This window comes from Vicugna pacos, chromosome 12, assembly GCF_048564905.1.
Source record: "Vicugna pacos chromosome 12, VicPac4, whole genome shotgun sequence".
Lineage (NCBI taxonomy): Eukaryota > Metazoa > Chordata > Mammalia > Artiodactyla > Camelidae > Vicugna > Vicugna pacos.
Window position 1 is genome coordinate 24644275 of NC_132998.1, and position 25539 is coordinate 24669813.

The window sequence follows — 25539 nt, forward strand, 5'->3', positions numbered from 1 at the left end:
ACTGAGTTTAGCTGTTGCTTGACAGTTCTGGGCAAACAAAAGAATTTGGGGAACAATCAAACAAATGAAAACACTGAATTCAATTACCCCAAAAACTGGGAAACACAGGTGAAATTTTATCCCTAAGGACCTAAAGTTTGTTGATTGGCAAATAAATATTTCACAGCCCCTCAGATGCCTAAAGTCCCTAAGTAATGGGAGGGCCTAAGAATGGTTTGTAACCAAGACTGGAGACTCCAGGCTCTGAGGAGGTGCAGCACAAACTCAACTGAGGGTGCCTGTCCCTGGAAAATACTGAGTGCCTGAAATGTGGGGCAATGAGAGGCCATGTGTGCACCACTGCCTGTCAGGTCCATGGGAAAGTCGGGGGTAGATTCCTGATCCCCAGGATGCAGGCTTTTCCACAGGTTTCTCAAGAAAGAAGGCTGCCCATTACGGATGGCCTAGAAGCTTGCTGTGAGACGCACTAAATCAACAGCACAAGATGAAGACAGAGTCCTCCAGTCTACCCACTGCCAGTCCCCTCCACTCACCACACCTTTCCCTTCCTGTGGGTTCATCTAATGATGAGGTCCTCAGTAGAGATAAGACATGGAGCCACAGGGTGTTGATGGGGAAGGCAGAAAGGACAAGGGGCAGGGAACAAAGATGTAATTTTGAAATATGAGATAAATCAAAAGAGGCTGTCCCAAGTGAAGAGACTAGTGACCTTGTGGTTGGAAAGAAGAAACTGATGGTGGAAAAGCAAGGAAGAGAAGAGGTGCAGAGGACAAAATCCATGAAAGCCTGAGTAGGGAAGCCCTGCTTATTCATCTCCCAAACCCCAAGTCCTGGTGTTGCCTATGTGGGCAGGGGCACAATGGACGCTTTGTGGAGGCAAACTGGCCATCACACAAATTGCTGTCTGAAACCACCCAGGCCTAGTATGCTGAAACAGGGTCCATTAGGTACAAAACATCAGTCAGCCCATATTACTCCTTCAGCTGAAGTGATAGCTGTGTGAGTAAGGTTTTTAGATGTCATGGAAAGTTTCCTGTGGTGGAATCTGAGCTGCATTCGGACTTTTATTTCACCTCTACCAACTTTCTTCATTGTGTGACACGCAGAAGGAGCATAATCCAGCTTCAGCATCATTTTAACTTAGTTACTTATAGTCTGGGTAGCTTGAGGTTATCTGTCAAAGGCATTCCTAGTCAGCCATTCCAAGCAGTTGGTTTATATGTGTGTCCTATTTGATCTGATCTGCTTATTTCCTTATATTCAATGAAATTCTAGCATGCTATCCTAGAAAGAACATCCAGGAGAAAGAAACACAGTTTACTTCATTAAAATCAAAATCTGTTAGGGGTTAAGTTCACACTGGGCATAATTAATAACCATCAAGCCCTCAAGTAGACAATAATCATACACATTGTGTCTATGTAAATCTCAATAACATTATATTATTATCCCAGAAATCTATCATTTTCTATCCACAAATATGTGATTTAATTCTGGTTGTACATCTTTAGGTTAAATTTATGCAATGCACTTGGGAATGACAAAATATGTTCGGGATGAAAGCATTCTTTGAAAATACAGAGAATGTGCTTATTAGTGACAATTTACTTATCTCCAAAATTGTATTACGTTGAATTAATCTGTTCTGAATCATCTAACTTGCTGTCAGTACCACGTACACATTTTTTTTAAGTACACTGCTATAAATTGATTTCTGGCAGTTCTCACTGTATTTCAAAATAATAATCAAATCAATCCACTTGGCTTCTTGCATTACTTAATGCTTTCCAGGAATTGTTTAATCCAGGAAAGAAGAATATCCAGCTCACTGATGGCTTTGTAGATTCCTTTGTTTCCAATCTGCTGACAAAGTAGAATTATTAGATATGAAATACTTTAGAAAACAAAGTATTCAAAAACAAGAAATTGGAATACTTACCTCATAAAATGTTCTTTTCAACCTGGTAATGGATTTCATCTCTCTAGCTGATGAAACACAGGAAATCTAAGAAATCAGCAGTAAATACAAATAACATTGTTGAGGAAGTAATAATAAAACTCTTCCATCCACTCATCCAACCTGTATTGAGCAGGTATAATGTGCTAGGCAGACATGCCCTGGCAAATAAATAGTTTCATGGGGAAGGTAGATGATAAAGAAGAAAACAAATAAAAAATTAAAATTTCCAAATTATAATTAAAGCTGTATCTGTAATGCACAAGACTCTATGATAGGGATTCACAGAAATGACCTCCTTTCAATTGGGTGGTCAAGGAGGGTTCTTGTGAGGAATGGTATTTAAACTAAGATCTGAAAAAGGAGAAGAAGCCAGCTGTATGAGGAAGTGAAGAAGGAAAAGAGAGGTTTAGGGAAGATGCCCAGGAGAGAATAACTCAGGTAGAGCAAAAGGTATGCAAAGGTCCTGAGGCAGGAAACAGCACTTCCTGGAACTGAAAGAAAGACAGCATGGCTGGAGCAACAGAACAAGAGGGATGTGGAAAGCATGAGAAATGTATGAATGCCAAAAAAAAATTGCTTTTTGAAAAATCACCCTGGCTGGTATGTACCTGCACAGTATAATATTCAGGTGTCAATTGCCAGAAGAAATCACCAGGAAATTAATATTTATTTCTAAATTAGGAAGAGAAGCAATGTAATGACTGGGGAAGACAACTTGTAGCCTGGCCGGGAAACTGCCAGTCTCTTTTGAGAAGGTGAATTTTCAAAACCCTATCTGAGCACAGGAATCACTTAGGAGTCAAGTCGGAGGAAGTTCTACGTCATCCTCTATTCTCCCATAAATTCCTACACTAATTAGAGAAAAGAGAAGGGAAGAAAAAGATGAAAATGTCTAATTTATCTACTTAGTTTTTACTTATAAAAGCTTGGTACTGGAATAAACCAAAGAAACTGTACAGTTCAATTCTTCTCAATTTGCATAAAAGGAAACCAAGGCCAAGGGGTTAAGTAAATTGCCCAGGATGTCCCAGGTCGTCTGTCCTGGTGATGAAATAGTGTCAGCACATCATTAAAGACAACATGTAATTAAAACTTGAGAAATGAAAGCGACTAAATGACAACACCTATTCAAACAAATAGAACATTGCCAATATCAACCAACAGGTCCCTTTAGTCCAGAACACAGAGAGAAGAGGGGCGGGGGGAGGGGCAACATTCAGGCTCCCTCTCTTATCAAGAGAAAATAACTGAAATGCTTTGACAGTTATCTCCTGAATACTGTTTCAGGGGCTTAAAGGTGGAGGTGTTGTCATGACTCTGCCCAAATGGGGACTCCACCTTCATGTCAGACGTTGTGTGGGAAAAGATTTTTCTTGTGCAAGGGCTTTCGTGATGAGGCACCGAGGAGCTGCAGGCACAGAATGTTCGGGTGAAGGTGTGGTCTCCAGGATTCTCATACACAAGGGTTGGACCTCCCCATGATAAGAGCCCTGAATTCAGGGGACATTTCACCCCAGACCAGAGCCTGTGAGGCCAAAACAATGCGTGACAGACCCTGCACAATTGTAGCCAATGTCGGAGCATACGGCCAGAAAGAATTCTCTCCTTCATTAAACACGCATTCATGAAGTGCCTCCTATATGTCAGGTGGTGTGCTAGGCACTAAAGACATCATAATGAGCAAAACAGAATTAGTAAATAAAATTGTGGTGGAGAGGAAAATCAGCAAAATACAAGGTCAATACTACAAGATAAAAATTCAGCAGGTCCAGGAGTTTCCTCTTTACTCCAATTCCCCTTCATATGAAGAGAGAAATACTGAGAAGATTGTTAGGTACAAATAATAATAGTCAATATATATCAAGTTAATATTATGCATGAGACACTAATCTGTTACTAACCCATTCAGTCCTCACAACAACCTTATGAGGTAGGTACCATTATTGTCTTCATCTTACAGATTAGGAAACTGAAGCACAGAAGTTAATATTCTATGTTCACACAGTAAGTGGAAAAGCTGAGATCTGAACCCAAGTAGTCGGACTCCAGAGTACATTTTTAAAATCAGTAAATTACACTGAAGGAAAAAACCCAGCATAATGTGGAAAAGATATTCCAGTAAAGCCATTCTCTTGTTGAAAACCTTCAAAAGCCAATTCCAAAGAGACATTAGCTTAAAGATCTCTGCTCTATGTTCTACCCAGGGAAATTTGGAAATGGCTCTAAAAGACTAAGCGGATTGGCAGAGAGAGACGGAGAGAGAGAGATTTCAACCTGAAAATGGGCAATGTGGTAATAAACAAAACAAGAAATCCTCTGTGTGTGTGTGTGTGTGTGTGTGTGTGTTTTGTTTCCTTTGTTCACTTGCTTTTCAGATTGGAACTGCAAAAGCAAATTCTAGAAATACCAAGTCTAGTTCCAGCCAAGAGAGTGGCTATGAAAAGAATTTAGAGACGTCTGCTCATTAGTCTATAAATGGAGAGTTTGATTAGACGCTAAATCCTTCTAGTCTGAAATGATCTAATATAAAAGTACTTCAGCCAACTCTTGCAACTGGAAAAAGGAAGACTTCATAAAGAGAATCAACACTTGCTAATTCCAATACACCCTATTGTAGTTCTTAGATGCGAAGATGAATCGCAAAGCACAGAAGAAGCAAGTCATAGGGCACAATATCAAATGGGCACATGTGGAGATTTAAAGACTTAACACTGAACACAGGAGACCAAAGAAGCCAAGCCAATACTGGACTTTACATTCAAGCATTCCTGTTGACTTAGGTCCCCTGCCCAGAGAACTTGGATCTGCAGGGCATCCCACAGCAGGGAGAGAAGTACAAGAAAGGCTGACTTCACCCCATCTGAGGCACACACTACCCCAAGGATAGCAAGGAGAGTAGAAAAAGAGAAAAACGAAGTTTGACCAAAAAAAGCCCAAAACAAACAAAAAATCACTTTATGATTCCACTGTTGCCACGGGAGCTATGCTGGTTCACAGGATGCTTTCTGGCCACTTGAGTTCCGTTTACTATCAATGACCTCTCGTAAAGATCTGATGTCCAAGGTTTTCATTTTCCTAACTGTTGTAAATATGTCCACAGACCCAACAGAACAGCTTGATTTTACTTCCATCATTCAGATTGCTTTGCTTGGAAGGAGGAATTTATAAAAAGATGATGTCCTTTACCTTATATTTCAGCGTATAGTTTGCATTTGCTGAAAGCAGAATGCACAACAAAAGGTCAGCAGTTTTATTACATGAAAAGCTGAGTAATTTGACAAACTCAACCAAGGCAGATATGATCTAGACTAGAGGCAATTTATCAGTAGGGCTGGAATAACAGGGACTGGTTCAAAAAAAAAAAATCCCATGTGAGATAATCACAAAATAACAAACACAAGGCAAAAACCTAATCATTCATCATTAAGGTAATACATTTTTATTGCATACTTACTATGGGCTAGGCATACAATCATGTCTCTGCCCGCATAGCATTGATTTATTTAATTTATGAAGTACCCTACAGGCTGAAAATCACCTTGGGGCACAAGCAATATCTTACAATCTACTGAGACAGACAGTGAAGTAAAATTACAATACTATGTGATAAATACTGTAAGTTAAAAAAAAAAAAAAAGCTGCTCTGGGGACAGAGCGGAGGCGATCCAACTGTGGGATACCAGAAGGCTTCCAGAAGGAAAAAACAAGCGAGTTGCATCTTGAAGGGTGAGACAGATGGAGTAGAAGGAGCCGGGAGAAGAGATGAGTAGGTAGAGAAAGCACAATGTTCCAAGGCCAGAGAGAGCAGAGGTGATTTAAACACCCTTCTGGTCTCAGCTGAAATCCCCAGACTCAGTTATCTATGGTCTGGCCCCCACCCTCCAGCTCTCAGTTCCCTCTGGTTTGCTCACACACAGCACCTACCCCAATCTGGGAGTCTCTGCAACTGGCTGAAAGCACTCTCAAGGGGCTCTGTACAGGACGAGATATTATCTGACAATCTGTGTTGAATCCCCAGCATCTGGAATAGTGTTTGGCAATACAGATACTCAGGAAACATTAGTTAAATGAATGAATCAATGGATAGAATGCAGGCATCAGCTTGTGGCTTTGGAGTTCACAAAGCCCACTGGTTTGATAATAGTTTGAGGTATATTCTAGGCATTAGTGAGTACTGTTTGAAACAAGTGGATGAAAAAACAGATACAATCCTTGAATTTGTGTCCCCGATATCCTCACGTGTTTGAAAAATCATACAAATTTGCAGTGTGTATTATAGCTAAAGCAAAAATGGGTAATCCCCCTCCACGGATAATTCTGTGGAAATGCGATACGTAGGTCAGTGAGTGGACAGCTACACATGGCTCAGTCCGTCACCCTGAATTCTCACAAATAACGACCGCAGCTCCTTTCTACAAAAAGAGTATTTATTATACTATAGCCTTTATGAGCATATACAGTATTCTCACAACCTCTGGGGGAGTGTAAAACCGTACGTAAGATCTTAGACATTTTATTTACCTCAGCACACAACTTCAGACAGGGTTGTAACCATCTTTTCTTGTTTTGTTTGGGGTTTTCGGTTTTGGTTTTAATTGACCTTAATAGTTAAGATAGTTCCTACACTGGCCATGGTCTTGGTTTCCTGAAAATTTCCTCCCCACAAATAGCAAATAATAGATAAGGAATCAGATTAAAGAGTAAATTAATTTAATTTTCTTTTATGACAGCAGATGTAGAGTTTCCAGCAAATCTTATTAACTTTTTGCAGTTCTTCCTGTGAGGTCTTACAAATATTATCTGAGCTGCATTTAAAATAGCAGCTGAGAAAATTATATCAGAGTAGCCTGTTTTGAAACTTGATGTTTAAAAACTAAAGGTCAGTTTAGCAAAAGTATGGACACTAGGACATTAACATAAAACAAAGTTACTGAGGCCCTAAAAGTTTATAGGAAACTTGGAAGTAAAATTTGGAAGTTAAAGTTATTGAAAGAAAGCATGACTCTATTTGTAACCAAGCAGGTTATCTGACAGAAAAGAATGACTAAGCTATTAGTCAGTGTTTTTCCTCAAAACCAAATTTAGAATTAGACATTCAATTTTTAAAATAATTAAAGATACTCAATATCTGAGTAAATATATATCACAGGCGTTTACAAAGCATTACCTTATTTCTATACGCTCAGTAACTAACAGAATCATCTGATATAGATAAGAATATAGAATCTCACCTACCTGCAATAATTTTAAACTCTCACGAAATATTTTTCCATGTTCCAATCATAGAAAAAAACTAGAAAGTTTCTAAACACCTTAAATATAAACAGGTACTAGGACTAGGGTAGCATAACTTTATTGCAGATTTTTTAAAATTTTCAGCATAATTAACATTCATCAGGAAGAGCCCATGAATGGACATTAACTAGGCTTATTGTGGTGATTATTCCTCAGCTGATACAAATGTCGAATCATTGTGTTGTACACCTGAAACTAATATAATGTTATATGTCAATTATATCTCAACTTAAAAAAAGAATGAATCCATGCAATTTAGCACATGAAGTGATAGAGCTATGCCCCATAATTTTGACAGGAAAGTTATATATCATTAACCAAGGAATGAATTTGTTGGCAAAGAGATTCTATAATATAATAAGAAAATATATTTACCACGATTAAAACCAGTGACTTATAAATGATCTCTTTATCTTTCATTTAAAGTACTACTATAAATTATACACCATTATGCAAGTTAACATTAACACTAGGCACTAAAAACTGTTTGATTGTTTAGGAGAACCACACCTTTGGAAACTATTGAGGAAATGTAATTGGAAGAAAATCAGTGTTCTGTGTATGGGAAGCAATAAGGAAAGACCCTAACAATCTGGCAGAACTAATACATGCTAGGCATTTTGATATATGATCTTATTTAATTCTTCCAACAACCACAAAATGAGATTATTGATATTGCTGAAGACAGTTTTAGGACTTTTTACTTAATGAAAGAATAAAACAGGGTTGATCTCACTTCCTACTTCTGTTTTTATCAGTTCAATCAATTGCAATTTTAAAAATATTCAGAATTACACGGATAAATAATTGGCAATGCTTCATAACTTGATAAGATATTTATAACTGATGATACAAATTACTTACCAAACACACTACAAGAAATGGAGACACAAATATTCTATTTGCCAAGACTTATCAGATTTTAAAATTAATTACACACAATGAATATAAAGAAATGGAGTTCTCTAATTGCCAATTACAATTCAGCCTCTCAAAATGTTAATTAAAGTAGATGATGAAATCTTGAAAACTAACGTAATTATTTTTCAGCTTCAACTTTGATCACTAGCAATTAAGCAAATTCTTTTATGAATTCAACTAAGCAACTATTAAGTTCCCTTTCAAGTCTGAGAGTATTTGAGTTCTATAAGAATCTTAAAAATGTCTTCCTACATACACCAACTTCCCAGATACCATTTAGGTAAATACCATGGATGACAAAGATTAAAAATAAAGGTATTTATGTTACCCATAATGTGTTTTCTCTAAACAATTATACCACCTGAATTACCCAAATCAGACTAATTAAAATATATAATATTTTAGTAAGTGCTGCAAAATTCCTAGAATGTTCTCAGAAACAATAAGATGATATTCAAATATAGTAGTACTGGGATTCCAGACCTTGGGATCCATCATGAAAATTATCGTGGTGCTATATCTTAAGAGTGGCTCAAGAAGATGCCAGTCTCAGTGGACTTATAAAGAAACCCCAAAGACAGGTAGCTTCTAGAAATCAGAAAGACTTCTCAAAAATGAAAAATAATCCAAGTTCATGAATTAATAATGAAACTAAGAAAAAATAACAACTCATTGATCATCTTGGAAGAATGTTAGAATATCAATCTTATATTGAAAACTGGTAAATAAAGAAAAAGAAGTCCATATTTATTCTGCCTTTCTTGTATGACAAATCCCTCAGGACAGCCAAATAGTTAGTAAGGGGTAGGTTCTCTTTATAGAATTACCCTCACTTATAAATTAAAAGGTATAATAGAATTTTAAAAGCATCATTTTGCAATGTCTCATGAATTAATAGATCTAGACAAGAGAGCCAAAGGGCTGTAGGAAACAGAGACTCACTCTCAAAGCACACAAAATCTCACATGCGCCAAATCCCTGAACAGAGGCAGTCATTTGAAAAGAGACTGATAGGACCCACGTGCTGACCTTGGAGAGTCTCGCAGAGAAGCAGGAGGCAACTGTGACACCCTTAGGGCCATAGATGCTGGTGGCAGCCATTTGGGGGCGTTTGTTCCACCACAAGCCTATTTTATAATAAAAAGTAGAATATCTCATATAATTTACTGACTACTGTGCTTAAAGTGAAAAACAGAATGGCTGTCTGGGTAAGGATGGTTGTAAGTGTATCATGTTCACCCTCATGATCGCTGTGGCTTCTGCTGCTACCCCACATCACAGGAGAGGCTCACAGCATGGTATCAGTAGCCCAGGAAAAAAAATCAAAATTCAAAATTTGAAGAACGATTTCTCAGTAGAATACATATAGCTTTCACACCACTGTAAAGCAAAAGAAAGAAAGAAGGAAGGAAAGAAAGAAAGAAAGAAAGAAAGAAAGAAAGAAAGAAAGAAAGAAAGAAAGAAAGAAAGAAAGAAAGAAAGAAAGAAAGAAAGAAAGAAATCATACCATTGTAAGTTAGGGATCATCTGTAATACCATTTACGTTAAGTTCTAGGAAAGGCAAACAAATCTACAGTGACAGAGAGCTGACTGGTGGTACCCTGGAGACAGAGGGTCAGGGCAGGAAAGGAGGGGATTACAAAGCCGCACAAAGAAACTTTTGGGGGTGATGGAAAAGCTCACTATTTTGGTGGTGGTTTCGTAAGTGTATACATATGTCAAAACTACCAAATTACAGACTTGAAATACATTCAGTCATGTTAATTATATCTCAGTAAATCTATTCATAAATATACCCTAAATATTAAAAATACAGAGCACATATGTGGAGAACACACACACTGCTCTTACGATTGCAATTATACATGGGACTCCTCCAACTTTTAGCAGGTCTAAAGCACTTTATTAACTTTCTCCAAGCTCTCTACTTCTGTGCTAATAGTGAATGACACCACCACCTCACCAGCTTCCTGGGTAGAAACCGTAGGCTCCTCCCAATCCATTCCCTTCCTCAGACTCTCCTAGCCCTTCCTGATGGCACTAGTGTGCACTCTTTAGTCCAGGCACATTATTGCAATGCTCTTTTCCTTGTTTCATTGCCTGAGTCTCACCCCCAACCTCCACCCCCTCCATTCATTAAAGAGGTCTTTCTAAAAAAGAGTATTTAATCATATCATGCCTTTCAGTAGCTTTCCACTTTCTTGAGTATACAATTCAAATTCCTTAGCCAGTTTTATCATGCCTTTCTTAACCTGGCCCCTATCAGCATCTCCTGGCCAAGGTCTAAACGATCAGTCTCCTTTCACTGTCCCCAAGCCACGTTCATACTCATGCATTCATACACTCATACACATACACTCAGTTACTTGCAATTTCCTGAAAATTGTATGTTGTTTTACACCATCAAGATTTTATTCAAGTTCCTCCCCTTGCCATTCCTGCCCTTTAATTCCTGGGAAATTAAACTAAATCATCACATCTTTTAATAACACTCTTTTGAGTCTCTCCCCACATACACCCCAAGTCCCAGAGCAGGTACAAATTACTTTTTCCTTTGTACTTTCACAATGACTTTGTCAGACAGAAAACTCAGCTTGAGCACATACCACATTCATGGCTCACTAAACTTCTTTGTTCACATCTCTCTCTCCCAAAGAGTATAAGCTCTGGAGAGCAGGGACCAAATCATACTGGCCTTTCTTACCCTAGCACCTAACACAGGACCTGGAAAATACATAATTAAGCCAAACTGCTGTAAGCCAATTTGCAAAAAATCGATTTTCAAAATTTACTTGTTTCTTTTAGCCATTTAGATTCAATTGATTGGGTTTTCATTTTGTCGTTATAACACCATTTTTTTGTCTGTTTCAGTTCCCTTCTTACTCGTGAGAAAAATATATTCACAAGAAAATAATCATTGACCACAATCATGAACCATTCTGTACCACTGAGCACTTACACCCTACACATGAGTGCCCAGTTTAAGAAAGTGTCCTGTTCACTGTAACATGCTCACACAAGGCTATACCCTTTTTCCACTTTGCACAAAGTTACTCTATAAGCTAAGCATGGCCCTGGCATAAATAATATATTAATGAAAAATTATTGAATAATTATGGCAGAGACTGCTAATTGTTGGCAAGGATTTATTTCCTCTTCTTCCTAGCCGTAAGCTAGACTACATTTCCCAGGATCCCTTGCAGTTATTGTGGTCAAGCTAACAAAGGTCGGCTTGGGGTGGGAGAATATAAGATAGGAAGCCGGGAGTTCGTTGAGCTCCGTGCGGTTGACCGGGTGCCATGTTTGTATTTGGCCATAAGGGGGAGCCAGCCACTTTGAAAAGCCTCCACAACCAACTTGCGAAGCAGCACACTGCTCCCATCCTGCTGTGGCCCACGTCCCTGAAAGAAGCATCTCTTGACAGATTAAGGTCCCTTTAGCAAATAAACTTCTCCTCAGAACAAATCAAGGAAAACCAGAGTTCTCAGTTAGCTCTCTGTTATCTAAATTTTTCATCTAGAACATTGCTTGGTTTGGGTTATAACTATTAATGTTGTTCTCCAGCTGTTTGAGCTGAAGAAACCAAATCAATGGTAAAAACAGACGTGGCTTTTGGGGGTTCCAGGTGTCCAGATACACTGTCTTGTCTCAGACAAGGATTTCTAGTGCCCCACCATCATGAGCGAACTTCATTTAGAATAACATTACATTAAATCAGGCAGCTAGTGCAAGGGACAGTGCCTACACCGAGGAACCAAGGATGCCAGCAAAAAGAGAAACAGAAGGTGCTTTAAAAAAAAAAAAAGGCGGGAGGCTCTTAAGAGGATCCCCGTCTCCAAATAAGGAAACAAGAACAGCTCACTGTTCGTCTGGATGACTCCTCTCCAGCCTAGAATGACTGCTGTGGGTCTCATTATTTACCCCGATATCGAGTTCTTCAGTGGACTAGTCTCCTCTTCAAGTCCGGTGAAAACTCTCACTGGGGGTGATAATGACCTAGTCAGTTGGTAGTGAAGTGACATATAAAATTATATAATCGTTCAATTTAAATTTAAAAGACTATACTATTCACTGCCTTAATAAGATGATTTTATAAGTTAAGTATAGAATAAACCAAAGATTAGTGATGACCTTTACATTATTTCAGGCAAAGGAACTGGCCCAGAGCATTCTCTTTGTGTTCTGCAAAGAGGTACCAGCTTGAAATCTTTAGCCTTGTTGTTATTTTAACTGAATATGAGAGTTTATGGAAAACTAAGCAACCCAAGTCCCAAACAAGGTTGTGACTTAAACGCAAACTAACCAAAGAGAACATAAACTTGCTGAATTTTTTTTTAACCTAACTGACCAGCTCATCCTCATAAAAATGCCTTTGCACTACAGGCTGGAATTTGCATACCAAGCACTTTGGTGAACCACAAGAAAAAGATGTCCTAAATTAAAAAATAAAAATCCACTTCCAACTCTCCAGCATTTAAGTCTCCATGACCCTGATGCCCAAGGGTAGAAAGCTCACTTCCTTCTGGCCACCCAAGGGCCGTAATAATCAATACTATTCCACTTTGCTCCACATGCAGGTACAACTGCAGGAGGCTGGAGAAAGCATTCCGCGGAGCCCAAACTATGTCACAGAAAAGATTCAGCACTCTCCACTAAGGCAAGCCAACTAACACAGCACAGATCCTGGCTTGGGTGTTTTGCTTTGATTTGTTTTTCTGCACTTGATGTTTTCATGGCAATGTGGTCACTTTTACCTTCCTAATTAATTCCCCATTGTTTAAGGTGACAGTGACCATACTCCAGCATCAAATAATTTAGGTACTAAAGACACATTTTTTTAAGTTTTGACTGAGACTTTGCCTTATAAGGGGTACAACTCTAAAAACTGATGTAAGTAAATAAGAAAAAGTAAATCTAAAGGCTCTTATCAATATAGGAAAGAAAGAGAGCAGAGGGGAGAGAAAGAAAGAACAGAAAGGAAGAAAGAAAAGCAAGAAAGGAGAGAGAGAGGGAGAGAGCGGTGAAAGGGAGGAAGAAAGAAAGAAGGAAAGAAAGAAAGAAAAGAAAAGAAGGAGAAGGAAGGGAAGAAAAGGGAAGGAAGGAAGGAAGAAAAGAAGGAAGGAAGGAAGGAAGGAAGGAAGGAAGGAAGGAAGGAAGGAAGGAAGGAAGGAAAAGATCCTAGATATTTTCTAGGATCTAGAAAAACAATAATATCCTGAAACGGTGCTTGGCACATAGTTGGTGCTTAAGAAATATTTGTTGAATGAATGAATGAATGACTTAGGAATCACATAAAGAGAGAATAATTTGGAAAACTAAATATTAACTTGAGGAGCATTCCATGTAATTTTAGCTCTCTTCAATATGTTTTATGTGCCATTCCTTAAGAAATAATTCATAGTGGCCTTACAAGTTATGCAGGGTTATTTGATGCCATTATGTTGGTAATGGACTCTCCATTCGAACTGTAAGCCAGCAACTCAAAAGCCCCTTTACTCACCCTTTGGGGCGAAGACAACTTCCTACATACTGTTTTCTAGATAGAATTCTGGGATCAAACTCACCATATTTGCTGTACATACTTACACAGCGGCTCAATTTCTGCCTAAGGCTGTGAAAATCTTCCACAAAGTCTATTTCCTTGCAAACTTGTAACTGGAGTTGACCAAAAACATCTTCCATGAAGAAAGACAGAAGCTGTTCTTGGAATCTGCAGTTTTTCTATAAATAAGATATAATAAATTGCATAAGGTAAACCATGAGTAGCTTTTGTAAAATGACACTGAATCATCCCCCTGATTCTTACTTCATGACCATCTGGAAAAGTTAAAATGCAAGGAAAAAAGCATCCAACATAGAAATGTGAAGAAGAAAAAGACCTTCTGGCTTACCATAAATAGCTTTTTTGTTTTCTTTTTTAATAATCGTATATTTTTTATGCGGTCTTCCTACAGTAAAACAAAGACAAATGAGTTTTATCCAGAATTTCAAATATCCCTTAGGTCATCATTGTAAGCAAAGCCTAGTACTTACTGGAATTGTTGCTTTGAGCCATGTTGCCTTGACATAGAGGGTATCAACAGCTTGGGACAGTGTTCCTCTTGGGTAACAGCTTTGGGCGAAGGAAGATTGCTGGAGCTTGGCAATGGCAAGAGACACAGTGACAAACAGCAACCCAGACCTCATAATGCAGTTCACCCGCATTTCCCTTCACCCTACTCTGGGCTCGTGTCACTCACGGCAGCCAGAGAGTTACTCGTGTTGGTTAGATGAGAGGATAACCTACTTACTTTAGCCCTCAAGGTCGCCTCTCCAATGAGATGCTGTGAAAGATAACTTACAGTTTATAGAGAGGAAGATGACTTCGGTTGTGCTATTTTTTCGAGCTTGCTTCATAATCAAAAAATGTTGACCACACCATCTGTGACGTTAAGTAAAAGCTCAAATTTACTGGTAAAGTTGGGGCCCTGTTTCAAAAAAAAAATTAGAACTTCAGTGGCATATTACAACAGATTTCATTATTTTAAAAGTCATGCAATGCCAATAAAAGAGCCTGATCTCCAGGAGGCCATGGAGTTTTTTTTTTTTTTTAATTCCCGTATGAAAAAAATCTTTACTAGCCAGTATCTCAGAAAAATTTAACCAAAGGATAGAATGAGCAGCTCTGGGAAACATGCTCACACCTCATACAGGTTTGACATTTATCCTTGGCCAGATCTGCCACCTGGCTCCCCGTCTTCCCTCAGATGCCATCTTTCTGCCGCCCGGCATCAAGACCCAAGAGATAAGTTTTCCAATTGTTCTCAAGAATTTTTCTAGCCCAGAAATTGTAATCCCTCTGACATATTCAAGATTTTTTGAAACTGGACCCAAGATTAAGACTATAATTTAATATATTCCCTATCATCTCTGTCCAAGTGGAACACCCAGACTTTCCCAACTCTAGACTTTCAGTACAGCACAGATTCCTTACCTTCTTATCTTTGAATTCTCAGCACCTACCAGGATGCCCCTTGTAAAGAGGAAGCATATTCAATATTCATTGAATAATACTTCCCTTTCCATATCATGAAATGCCTCTATAACGGCTTTGCTTTGAATTTATTCCATTAACAAATTTTCATCAAGGATCTGCCTACATGAAGAAGAGTATTAGTACTAGGGGCCTACATACGAAAGCTGATGCTCCATGGACTCCCGTCCTCAGTTTTGTCCCGGTTCCTCCGTATGGTTCCATTTGGGTAGCAGCCCCAGGATAAGCAGTGGACACAGCTCAGAAACATATACTGAGAAGCAGAGCGGGGTCACCAAAGCCCAGAATGAGTGGAGCCAACATCAACCCAGGCAGGTTAACATTGAGAATCTGGCTGTGAGTAAGAGACTCATCAAAACTAGGCAGAATCAAGAAAAAGCGTCAGAACGCGAGACTGATTTCTGAATCAAGGCAACCAGAGCTGGCAAAGGAGCAAAGAGAAAGTGTAAAGTAAAAGATCCAAACACATGGCACTATTTTCCGCTGTTTCAAAAAGTAAGTGGATCTCTTCAGAGAGCCCCAGCCTCATTTCCACAGGAGCACCTCTGCTGATAAAGGACATTCCCTCTAAAATGAGATGTGAACTTTTTCCAAAGAGCTGTGACAGAAGAGAGCTGATTGGGAGTGCCAAGTGACATTTTATGAAAATTCAGAAAAAGAAAGAATTATCTTTAGCTGCGAGTAGCTTTAAGAGGTGTTGAAACTGGGACATGAAATACCCTAAGCTTTCTTTTTTGAGCAGAGTAATGCTTACTGTTCAAAGTTCCTTTAGACAAAAGAGTATGAACACTAGGAATCAAAAGCCCAAATGCCTTCAAAGGGCATGACACCCTCATAAACACCCTGAGTGGGTGGATAGAGGACAACTGGGACTAAATTGCTTATACAGTCACCAAGCCCAAAATCTGCCCCATTACGTAGCCTGTTGACATTGCTGTGTGGGTGCAATAAACGGATCACACCGAATACTTCCAGCAGCCATATATCGCCTCGAGCAACCACTTCGGGGGCCCCTAATATGTACCCATGTAATGTAAGTGCAACTCAGATTGCTAACATTATAAAGGCACTGTGGGTTCTGACTGTTTTTTAGCCTCTGGTAGTTGCATTTCCATAAGTCTTTATCCCTCAAATCCACATGATCCAAGGAAGATCATATGTATCTTGAGGATGTCTCTGCTTATTTTACAACCAACTCAAGAAAACTGTGGTCATTTCTTTATGACTAAAAACTGTATCTGCCCATTGATCATAGTCATCCTACAGCTTGGTCAGCAGACCTGCCTCGTTAGGGTCCTTGCAATAGTCATATCTGCCCTCAAAGGATGGATAGCGATTATCATTTTGAATAGGTTATTCAGAACACAGGTTCTGAAGGCAGTTCCAACCGGGGGTTCCAAAAGTATCCTAAATAACAGAAGAACCATTAGAATAAGCACACCATGTCATTAGGGCACCGATTTGAAAGACGAGTTTCTGCTCATTTGGATCTATTTTTATTATATCACTTTCATAATTTTCTTATGCAGAACTTATAAAAATTGCTATTAATTACGAGGAGATTTGGTTTTAAAACTCAGACCCACTTCTCTAGTTGTATGGCCTTGGGAAAGTTACTAATCCTCTCTAAGCTTCAGTTTGTGTCTTATTAAATTGCGACAATAATTATACCTCCTTCAGTGGGCCATCATCAGCAAAAAAACACCCAGTAAAATAAATAGAATGTTTAGCACAACGGCAGCTACAGCAGCGCTCTGAAAACGGTAGCTACTGCATTATTATTCTTCAAATAATAAATGTGTCTCAGTCAGTTCAGGTGCTATAACAAAATACCAGACTGTATAGCTTTTAAATTACAGAAATTTACTTCTCACAGTTCTTCAGGCTGGGAAGTCCAAGATCAACATGTCAGCATGCTCACATTCTAGTAAGGGCCGTCTACTGGGTTGCAGACTACCAGTCTCTCTCAGTGTCCCTACATGGTGGAAGGGGTGAGGGAATTCTCTGGAGCCTCTTTTATAAAGGCACTAATCCCATTCTTGGGGGCTCTGCCCTTGTGACCTAATCACCTCCCCAAAACACCACCTCCTTGTTCCATCAGTTTGAGTTCTAGGTTTCAACATATGAATTGGGGGTGGGGGGCAGTGGGAAAAACACAAACATTCAGACCAAGGCAAAACGCATGTGTAATACTCTGAATAATGTTAAAGTTCATTGCAAGCCTTGAGAAGCTTTGAGAAATGGTTAAAGAAAGTGAGAAACAAAGGAAGGATGAACAGTGATCTGACTGCATTTCAGAGTGTATGGACGTGAGGAATTCAATTTATCCCATACACACCCAGAGGGCAGACTAGGACCAATTAAGCGGATATTTTAGGGCTGCCACCCCTACATAATACCCAAGAGAATTCAAAGATTTTATCTGCCCAAAAGCACAACTGACAGCCCCAGTTCCCAGACGCCAGCATCACAGCCATTTCCCTTGAAACCTAAACTCTCTCTCACCCAGAAGAATGCTAGTGGTCCTCTCTGATGGTCAAACATATCCAACGAGCAAAATGAACTCATCGCCTTCTGCAGAGAATCATAGCTCACTTTGAGTCCTAGGTGATGCAACTTTCCATCTGCTCTCTGTAAGGAGGGGGAAAAATAGGATTTTTAAGTTTCTCACTCATTTTGTTTACTCTAAGACACTCTTTCTTTGCATTTTAGTATCTCTGAAATCACAACCTGTTTTATAATCCATGGATTCTTACAATTACATCACCAAGTCAACATCGATATGCCATTGTCTCTTTCTGTGCAGTCCCTAATGATGTTATCACTTCAGTTGAACTGTGTGCATGGTTGTTACTATGGATGTTGAGTTTAATTGCCTTTCAAATGTCTTTGGAAAGATTACTCTATGATTTGGCATTGAAACTAAAGTCAATGTGTTCACAGAAAGGCACAGAACAGCAGTGGACTGCATATCTAATACTACAGAAGCAAATTTTTGTCTTTGGAGGAGTGACCAAAAATACATATTTTCCTGCAAAGCAGCAGACAAATGCTAAATGTTAAGAAAGCATTGCACCCTAGTTTATTTAGCAACAATCTTTTTCCTTTCTTAGTGGTAAATAAAATAATAGTGCAATATATGAAATCATTAATTTTTTGACATACAGTGTTTAATGACCTCAGTGGTTGGCATAATTCCTTTAGATCATAAATCCTAAAATCAACACAGATGTAAATAAGAAGCAAATAGACCTATTTAAACCAGTCATAGTAAAAAAAAAAAAACCCTGAAAGCCAATGATTTTCCCAGGATAGAGCCAGAAGGTATAGATAGGAAACAGTCATAAGTAGAGAAATATGTTCAGTGCAATCATAGCTTGGTCTTGTCTCCTCAGAAATGGTAGGTCCTTCTCTGTTGAAAAGTCCTACCTGGGAAATCTGTTTATCTCATGTTTACATCATCAAAGGGTTGGATGAGAACAAGTTAGAGGAGGATGAAGAGTGATGTAAATAGTCTGTGTGGGAAAGAAGGGGGATGTAGAGGTTGGATACATGGAGCCACATGAAGAGGAAATGTGCATGGAACTTCACTAAGGGTCTCAGCCTACGTTCCTGGACCTGTGTTGGGGTGGCTTGTACTCTATACGGTTCTTTTTTTTTTTTTTTTTTGCTTTTTTTTTAATTGAAGTATTAGTCAGTTAAAATTTGTCAATTTCTGATGTACAGCACAATGTCCCAGTCATAGACATAGATATAGATATAGATATAGATATAGATATAGATATAGATACAGATTCACCCTTCATCACTAATTCATTCATTCGCCAAAGACTTAATGAGTTCTTGTTATCTCCCAGGCTTACTGGAGCTGTTGGGAGGAGAACATTTTTATATACTAAAGTATGGAGCATAATTAAATGCTTCCCATTATATTTGAGAATATGATTAGTTTTGGAGCATCTGCTCTTGCTCCCTTTTACAGAGGAAGAATCTGAGGTCCAGAGTAGTTGGTCACTATTCTTACCTTTCAGCTTCTCCTCTGATCAAGGAGCTCTCCCCCCTTGCTCACCTACTCTAGCCACAATACCTGCTTGTTGCTCTTCAAACTCACCAAGCATGCCTGTATTTCAGAGCCTTTGCACTGGCTGTTCCCTCTACCTGAAATGCTTCCCTCCACCCACCCCAGATATCTGCATGGCCAGCTCTTTCAAGTGTTTTAAGTCTTTGCTTAAATACCACCTTCTCAGCTAGACTTTCCTAAGATAACTGCGATGGATTCAATGTTGTCCCTCCAGAATTCATATGTTGAAGTCCTAACCCCCAGAACCCCAGAATGTGACTGTATTTGGAGATAGGGTCTTCAAAGAGGTAATCAAGTTAATTACCCATCTGGGCAGGCCCTAATTTAATGTGACTGGTGTCCCTGTAAGAAGAGGAGATTAGGACACAAAAATACGCAGAGGAAAGATATGTGAAGACATAGAGAGAAGGTGGCATTTGCAAACCAAGAAGGCAGGCCTCAGAAGAATCCATCCCTGCTGACATCTCGGTGCCTGACTTCTAGTCTCCAGCACGATCAGAAAATAAATTTCTGTTGTTTAAGTTATTCAGCCTGTGTGGTGCTTTGTTAGGGCAGCTTGCGCAGACTAATACAACACTCTAATTAGAAAAAACCCCACTCCCAGCTCCTTTGTCTTTTTTTGCTGTTTTCTTTTTTCCAACCCCCTTACCATTGTCTAAGGTATAATGTATTTCACTTACGCATTTTGCTTATCGTCTCTCTCCCTTTGCTAAAATCTCGGCTTTATCAGGCTGGGGATTTTTTTCTGCTTGGTCTTTGCTGTTACCCCAGTTCTAAACAGTGACTAGCATGTAGTATGTGCTCAGGAAATACCACTGCCTTGCTGATTACACATCCATCATCACCACAGAATGCCCTGCAAGGTGAGAGAGGACCAAAGGGCAGTCAGAGCTCTAAGGAGGAAGGAGAAAGAGATTTGGGTGCTGACATGACAATGATAAACTTGGCTTTAGGAGGGCCTCTCTAGATGTTCCGTCTCGACCCACTTCCGGGCTAGGTCAGGCAGCCACAAGCAGCTCCTCACCATCTTATTTTGTCTATGAAATCTGCAGAGCCCACATGGGCATCACCTCCCCTGCCTTCAATATTGTTTCCTGTCTCTCCTCTGCATTTCAAACCAAACCAGACGTGTGGGAGGATCCGATCAGCTGTGCCTCTAGGCTTGATGGGAACCTCTCGTGCAGCTCTGTGCTGGGGGATGCTGGCTACTGCTTTTTGTTCTGTATCTTTCTCTTCTAACTTCCTACACACCAGCTGTTCACTTGACTGCAGATAAATGCAGCCCTCGCACATCAGTAGTTACCAAAAAAAGTGGGCCAAGTAGGCTGTGGATGGGTCTCCTACAGTTTGAATGTTCTCCTGGAGGTAACACTGCTTGTCTGGCTGTATCAGAAACTATTTAATTGCTTTGTAGTTAACTTTTTGAATGAATATCACTCCATACCATCAGAAGGATCACATTTCTCCTAATTCTTGTGAGGCTTTTGGCGGTGGGAAGTGTTAGTGGATGTCAGCTGCCCAAACTCAAGAAAGAGAATGTGTTTCATTCTTTTACATGTAGCTGTCCAGTTTCCCAACACCACTTACTGAAGAGATAGTATTTTCCACATTGTATATTCTTGTCTAGTTTGTCATACATTAATTGACCATATGTGCATGGATTTATTTCTAGGTTCTCTATTCTGTTCCATTTGCTCTATGTGTCTGTTTTTGTGCCAGTACCATACTGTTTGGTTACTGTAGCTTTGTGGTGTACCTTGAAGGTGGGGAATATGATACTTACAGATTTGGGGGGGTTCCCTCAAGATTTCTTTGGCAATTTGGGGTGTTTGTGGTTCCATACAAATTTTAGGATTATTTGTTCTAGTTCTGTGAAAAGTGCTGTGGGTATTTTGATAAGGATTGTATTACATGTGTAGATTGCTTTGGGTAGTATAGACATTTTAATAATATAAATTCTTCCAATCCATGAACACAGGATATCTTTCCATGTATTTGTATTACCTTAAACTTTCTTCATCAATATCTTACAGTTTTCAGAGTATCGATCTTTCACCTCCTTGGTTAAATTTATTCCTTGGTATTTTATTCTTTTTGATTCAACTGTAAGGGGATTGTTTTCTCGATTTCTTTTTCTGAAAGTTCATTATTAGTGGATAGAAATGCAACACATTTCTGTAAAAGAATGAAACTAGAACATTTTCTCACACGACATAAAAAAATGAACTCAAAATGGATTAAATAGCTAAATGTAAGACCTGAAACCATATAACTTCCAGAAGAAAACATAGGCTGTATGCTCTTTGACATTGATCTTAGCAATATATTTCTGTCCCCTTTCATGTCTCCAATCCTTTGCTTATCCAGGTCCTTGGAGCCAGAATCCTGTTCAACCCTTTATACATCCATCCACCAAACATTTACCAAGGACCTGTTAAGTGCCAGGCATTTTTAGTTCCTAGAACACAGAGATGAACAATAGTTCTATCCTTGAAGAGTTCTCGAGATAGACACATAAATAGCTAAACTGCAGTGTGATAAATGTTCAGAGAGAGATGGAGATTATGCTTGGACAGTCCTGAAGATGGAGCCATTAAATATGACCAGGTTGCAAAGAGGAAGAAAGAGAGGAAATTTCACAGAGGTGACATTGGAACCTGTTGAAATCCTTCTTATCCTTCAAAAGAGCAGCTCAGAGGCAACTCTGATGCCTCAGCAGTGCCAGGCATCATCTCTGATCATCCTGTATTTACATCTGCCCCAGGACGTTTCAATCCACTTGTGCCCTGGGCATTTGTTTGCTTGTCTTTCTCAAACCAGACTGAAGACTACTTGAGGTTATATCTAATCTTATATTTTCATAGCCCCTAGCACAAGATCTTGCATGCCCTATGAGCTAAATAGTTGCTTACTGAACTAAATTAAATTGCAGTGTCTAAGGGTGTCAGTGAGTCAAGTAGCAATGTAAGATTCATAAAGTTCCTAGGCAGTCGTTGTGCCTAAAAATAGCATCTGCCGTGATGGCAAGATGAAAATGTCACAGATGGAACTATTCAAAAAAAAAAAAAAACTCACAGCACTCAGGTTTCAAAAAGATACAGCGCCTGTTAGGAAGGATGCAACTGGTCAATTTCCACGTGGTATTAAAGTCAACCTGCAGACACATTGTTAAATAAGATGTGAGATGCAGAGAATGAGGCCAGCGGTTAAATCCCATAGAAATAAGGTAGGGACTGTGTCTCAAGGAGGCAAGCAGGGTCACTCTGAATATCCTTAGCAGCTGTAACAAGAACAGAGTTGAACGAAGGGCCACACAAAAGGGAAGCAACCAAAACACAAGGCTGAGAGGAGTCAGAATTATTCAGATGTAATAACTCTCATCCTCTAGTTGGCATAGTAAACTGACTTGAACAAAATTCACATGTTACCCCAGTGTGGCAGCAGCAGGGAAGAGAAAGCCTCAGGCAGAAAGAAACAGAGCCCTCCTGGACCAAAAGGGAGAAGACAGCTCTTTAGGTCCTTCAGGTAATACAGCATGTTGACCTAAACACCTCTGTTTCTCATCTGCTTTGGCAATTTGAGGTACTTTATGGGACAGCACTACCTTCTCTAGCTCCTATTTTTATAGCTGTTCACAAGACCTGTTAATAATCATGAATCCGTTCCATTTTCCCTTTACCCTCTGCCTGCACCTCCATTAGATGGGTTCTCCATCTGGTAACATAACTTAAACCCTCATTCCTGTAGAAATGGAGTTCTTGATGATCCTGTCTCCTTTGGGTTGATGCAATTTTTCATTGGTGAGACTACTGAGCAAAGACAAGCCTGTGAATCCCGCTGGTCCAGTTACAGTCTACTTCTCCCTACCCTTAGCACGTAGCAATAACACAATTTCCTCTTGATAATTAGGATCCCAGCCTTCTCCACCTGTTTTTTCAACAGTAAACATTCCTTGAAAGTAGATTTTAAAGATAAAGTCACTATCTCTGTGGTTGCCTCAGAGGCAGTAGGACCTTAGCTCTCAACCCTTAGTATCACTGCATGCTTATCTGATTTTAGTGTTTACCCAAATCTTAACATCTTAACCTCCTTTCAGAACAAAATCACCTGCCTGTCTTTACTTTCATTCCTATATGAAATACTATGTTATTCACATGCTGGAGAGTAACACAGTGTAAATGAAGGACCAGGAGAAAAATTAAAGAGTCACTTTTCCTGTTAGTGCATATGATCCACACATAGCTCTTCCTTCCCTGGCAACCAAGCTGAGTGTCACCGGTTTTCTCTGTCTCTGCCCTCTTCTGCCTTAGGACAGCCACCACCTTCTCCTCGAGGTTTACATTGGCTTGACTTCCATGTTTTCCCCTCCTAGACCTCCTCCACCCAGCAGCCAGAGTGATCTTTATGGAATATGAGTCATATCAAGTCTTTCCCACACTGGAAACCCTCCAGTGGCTTCTCATCAGATTTAAACGATGGTTAGTGTCTCGGGGGCTTATGTCTCATGCAAGCTTACAGATGAGTCTTTTTAAATACCTGGGTGTTGCCACCTGCTGCTGGGGGAGCAGATATCCAAGGCCTCTGCCAACACCAAGAAGAGAGCAGTGCTGACAGTGCCAGCTAAATGCTGGCCATTGCCACTGATGCAAAAAAAAAAAGAGAGAGAGAGAGAGTTGCTACAGGAACTGCCAATGATTATGTCAAGACTCCCTATGAGGAATTTGGACTCTCTTGTAGCTGCCAAATTTACCAGCAGCGCCCTCCAGACTTGAAGAAGATCCTGGCACCTTAGCCATATGTCCACTGGCACTCAGGATTTTAAAAGCTCTTTATTTCAGACTCCTTGCCCTAGGATAGGGGCATTTGTGAATCCAATTTCAAAGGTATCCTTCCATTCATGGTTCAATTTCTAGAAGACTGGTCAAAAACAAGTACAATACTGAATTTTTTCTCAAATCATTACACTGAGACTCATTTGGAAGAAGAGAGGGAAGAGTTCTAAACCTCAGCTTATCCCAGAAATAATTATCATTCCATCATCCTTGAAGCTTAGCTTTAGTACCTTTCAGTGTTTGGAGTGCATACCCAAAAGTATTAACTCCACTTTATCTACGAGTGAATGTGCAATTCACACATGGACTCACAATCACCAGTCTTTTTTTTTAATTGAAATATAGTTGATGTACAATATTATGTTACAGGCGTACAATATAGTGATTTGTGGTTTTTAAAAGTTATACTGCATTTACAGTTATGAAATATTGGCCATGTTCCCTGTGTTGTACAATATTTCCTTGTACCTTATTTTATACCTAATAGTTTGTACCTTTTACTCCCCTATGCCTGTCTTGCCCCTCCTTCCTTCCCTCTCCCCACTGGGAACCACTGATTTGTTCTCTGTATCTAATTACTACCGTCTTGACCTAATTCTTCAGGAATTTGGCAAACAATTGATGAATGACTTGTAAAATAGACCCAGGATTCCTGATTTTTTGGAGAAGGAAACACTTTAGACAGATGATCACTGACCTCTCCTGACCACCGACTTTCACCTTCTGTGGAAAGACCTATATATGCTTCAATGATGATGTCATTTGTCCATTCTTCTAGAGAGAACTAGTCCGACTTTAATCTCAACTTTTTCTGTCTCTTCTCTGTAACACTGCGAATCTTGAAGATGTACTGCTTTCCTCTCCGTTGGTGTGCTTGTAATATTCTCGCTCATTTCCACCCACAGGACTTCTCCGTGAGGGCTAAACTCCTCTAGCAGGTAAGGCTCCCCAAACTCAGTCAGCTCCTCTTTACTTCCTGACTTACAGGAAAACCGGAGAATGCCCTTCCTATTGCTGTTCACCTACAGCAATAGAGGCTACATGTATTTCTCCCACAGCAACATCACTCCTTTCTTTTATCCACAAACTGCTAATGATGCAGATGGATTCTTTTCAATTTCTGACCATTTTTCCTTCAGAATCATGTGCTGAATCAACATAAAAAATCTATGTAGGCAATACAGCAGCTCCCCAAGAAATCAGATAGACCTATTTCAATAAGGGTCAACTACTTACAGCTACACAGTGTTTTTTTTTTTTTTTACCATGTTTCTGGTTCAGCTTTCTCATCTGTAAAATGGGGATAATACTAATAGCCACCTTATTTGCTTAGAGTCAGGGACAAAATCATTTATACAAGTTTTGGGCCCATTTAACAAATAGGAATGACTACATGACAATGATGATGATGATGATG

At 39.4% G+C, this 25539-nt stretch overlaps 1 protein-coding gene across 2 annotated transcripts; it reads right to left on the reverse strand.

Moving 5' to 3' along the window:
* Positions 1-1472: 1472 nt before the first annotated feature.
* On the reverse strand, positions 1473-14433 carry IL26 (interleukin 26). Of its 2 annotated transcripts, XM_015240585.3 has the most exons (6): positions 14210-14433; positions 14068-14124; positions 13741-13897; positions 9206-9303; positions 1940-2005; positions 1774-1860 (listed from the first exon to the last, which is right to left on the reverse strand). In XM_015240585.3, the coding sequence occupies exons 1-6, from the start codon at positions 14378-14380 to the stop codon at positions 1774-1776; spliced, it is 636 nt and encodes a 211-aa protein (XP_015096071.1). In that variant the 5' UTR covers positions 14381-14433. The 2 variants fall into 2 exon arrangements, with proteins under 2 accessions (XP_072830020.1, XP_015096071.1); XM_072973919.1 differs by lacking the exon at positions 9206-9303 and having other exon boundaries at positions 1473-1860; positions 13763-13897.
* Between the last annotated feature and the right edge of the window lie 11106 nt (positions 14434-25539).

Bases quoted from the DNA above. Each gene is read 5' to 3' on its own strand.
- IL26 (XM_015240585.3), bottom strand. From the start codon at position 14,380: ATGCGGGTGAACTGCATTATGAGGTCTGGGTTGCTGTTTGTCACTGTG. The intron at 2,006-9,205 runs GTCAGCACGTGG...CTGATTTCTTAG, and splicing joins TCTCTGCGAGACTCTCCAAG to ATTTCCTGTGTTTCATCAGC. The intron at 1,861-1,939 runs GTAAGTATTCCA...CTTTGTCAGCAG, and splicing joins TGAAAAGAACATTTTATGAG to ATTGGAAACAAAGGAATCTA.